Source organism: Nannobrachium achirus (assembly GCF_963921795.1).
Source record: "Nannobrachium achirus genome assembly, chromosome: 24".
NCBI lineage: Eukaryota > Metazoa > Chordata > Actinopteri > Myctophiformes > Myctophidae > Nannobrachium > Nannobrachium achirus.
The window spans coordinates 34,329,579-34,332,446 of NC_137831.1; the positions used below are offsets into that span (position 1 = coordinate 34,329,579).

The 2,868-nt window shown below is 50.2% G+C and overlaps 1 protein-coding gene across 1 annotated transcript; it reads right to left on the reverse strand.

Annotated features, from left to right (window-relative positions):
• Positions 1-859: 859 nt before the first annotated feature.
• On the reverse strand, positions 860-1,927 carry LOC308280243 (kelch domain-containing protein 3-like; the record flags this gene model as incomplete). The annotated part of the gene is made up of 1 exon (XM_080720504.1): positions 860-1,927. One exon carries the CDS (start codon positions 1,925-1,927, stop codon positions 860-862), a length of 1,068 nt encoding a protein of 355 aa, XP_080576630.1.
• Positions 1,928-2,868: the final 941 nt, after the last annotated feature.

Genomic DNA, 2,868 nt, shown 5'->3' on the forward strand with positions numbered 1-2,868 from the left:
TAGCAACCAACTGTTTACCATAGCAACCATGTTTTTTACCCTAGCAACCAACTCTTATATTGGTAAAACAAACTTTTGGCCTATTTGTGGAGATAAGCGACCAACGGACGCTTATCTCCCGATTAGGGAGTCTTACTGGTAGAGTAACCTCAAAAACCTTTATAAAGTAACCCCATTGACTTGACCAAAAACGGCAACCACACTCGCAATTTCCCCGAATTGCATCTTTAGTTACTTGCGCAAGTACGTCCAACGGGGAAACCCTTGAAAAAACACACAAGGGTGACGTCAACAAATTGGTGATATCACCAACAACGACAAGTGCTACCTTGATATAAACTAGACCAGGTCAACCTGGTTGTGCCAGACCCCCTGTCTGTCATCATCATTTATGACATCATGCCTTTTGTAGGCATGTCATCATCATGTCATCATCATATATACCCTTTATATAGAAAACCCGGACAGACATTTGCTTATGTAGGCCTACCCATTTCATGGGTCTGGCAATAACAAGGTGCAAAGTTGCACCTCGGCATTGGCATTTTGCGCACCCAAATATACATACAGGCAGCACCGAACAGCACAAAAAACATCAAAAGTAACTCAAAATGACTCAATTGAAAAACAAAAAACATCAGATCAATAGCAGATTCTATATGATGTCTTATAGTGACTCCCCCAATAGTGAGAACAGCCTCCACAGTATGTATATAGCGTATATAAATAATAAGACGCAAGTTGGCACCTCAGCAGATTGCCAACTTGCCCAAACACATACAGACCAGTAGGCCATACATGGCCACGAGTGCACAAGACGCGAGTTGGCACCTCGACAGAGTGCACTCTAGTTTTTTCTTCAGTCGCCGACAGTAGTCATGGCAGCCAGCTCCCACTGGATATCGCGTGGCAGCTCCGAAAACGCCAGACCGCACCGCATAACCGCCAGCTTGCAGAGCGTCTTCAGACTAGGACTTAGGTCGAGGATGTAGAGGTCGTCCAGGGCGTTGGCCTCGTGGTCCCCTCCGAAGAGGACGATGCGATCTCCCACCATGCAGTAGCACCTGCTGTCAATCTGAGACGGGCTGCTCCCCTTGAGCGCAACGCTCCTCCAGGAGAAGCTCTCTGGGCTGAACCTCCACAGGTCGTTGGCGTCCCGGTCCAGGTCGAAGGTCTCGCTGCCGAACACGTACAGCTCGCCGCAGTAGGCGAAGGCCGAGTGGCACCAGCGTCTCTCCGGGAGCTGCGCGTAAGGCGTGCCCAGCCAGCGGTCCGTCTCCGTGTCGAACACCCGGAGGAAGTTGTTGTAGTGGTCCTGGTAGGACCAGCGGTTGCTGAACACGAACATGTCGGTCCCGATGATGATGGCGGAGAGATAGTTCCGTGCGGGCGGCGGAGTGCCTCCGGCGTTGATGAGAGACCAGACCATGGTGGTGGTGTCCAACTTCTGGATGTCGCTGGTGCACCCGGTCATCAGCCGTTTTCCTCCGTAGACGTACATGACCGTCCCCAAGGAGCACGCGGAGTGGCTTTTCCTCGCCTCCGGAAGGGTCCCGGAAACGTCCGGCTTGAACCACCGGTGGGTGTCGACGTGGAACCCGTAGAGGACGTTGCAGTACGGGAAACCCACCACGCACTTTATCCCTCCCCAGACATAGATGGTTTCTTCTTGGATCAGCACGGCCGTGTGGCCACAGCGCATGGAGGGAACCTCGCGGGGGAATTCTCCGCCTTCGGTCGTCACGGGGGGCAACTTAAGCCAGCGCAAAGACACCGTGTTGAAGACGAGCACGACAATCTGGTTCATCTTCTGGTCCCATCCAATGCTGCCGTTGATTCCGAAGAAGTACACTTTGTGCGCCGCCGCCACGGCGGCATTCTCGTACCTCTTTGGCTGTTCCTTCAGGTGAACCGTCCAGCGGAACATCTCTCGCTCCGCAGATCAGGATCAGTTCACCAGGTCTTGCTATGTAAAAGCGTCACAGTCGTGTTGTATGTGTGCGACCCCCCATATTGGTGCAGTGGCACAAATGCCACGCGATGTTTGACCAATCCACAAGGCCCATGAGTGTGGTTGGCCAATCAAGGCCGATGACTGTTGTTGTCCTTAAAGACTTTAGCACAAGGGTCTTCAACAGGGAGTCCCGGGACCCCTAGGGGGTCCTCAGAGTTACTACAGGGGGGCCACCAAATCTTTGTGATAGGATCATTCTTTTAAATTACCAACTTGAACCCTCGCATCCCTATTCTGAGGAGAGCTTTAGCCAAAAATAGCTGATCTACAAGCTCTCAACGCCTTGCGGCTATTTTCGGCAAATAGGTTTGGTGTACAGGTAAAAAAAGAGCAGACCAAGTACAGAGTGAAAGGTCAAGTTAACTAAAAACACGAATCCAACATAGACTGATGACAGTGCTGTCAAATAGGTCTATGAATCTAACTGCGAAATCAATTAAATTCTGCATCACACATTTAAGCAATATGTAGAGGGGGTCCCTGCTTCATCTATCTCCTTGGCCTGAAAAGGTTGAGGACCCCTGCTTTAGCATGTTACACCAAAACCGACTAAATTTGGTATGGTACATCTGGTTCAAAACTACAACATGATGTGAGGTTCAACTGGTACAAAACTACAGATGTGACATCATTCGGAGGATTGGCCGGTTAAAATCTACAATACGATGTCATGCAGAGGTTCAAGTGGTTCAAAACTACAATATGACGCCATTTTGAGTGTTTGTAGTCAAAGACTACACTACAAGGTTCAGACAGCTTCCCCGCGTTAGCTGATCTGAGAGAGCGGGAGGGGTTGAATCAGGCTTTGAAGGTGCGATTAAGTTGTCAACTGTACAGGAGTACAGGGCCGAAAG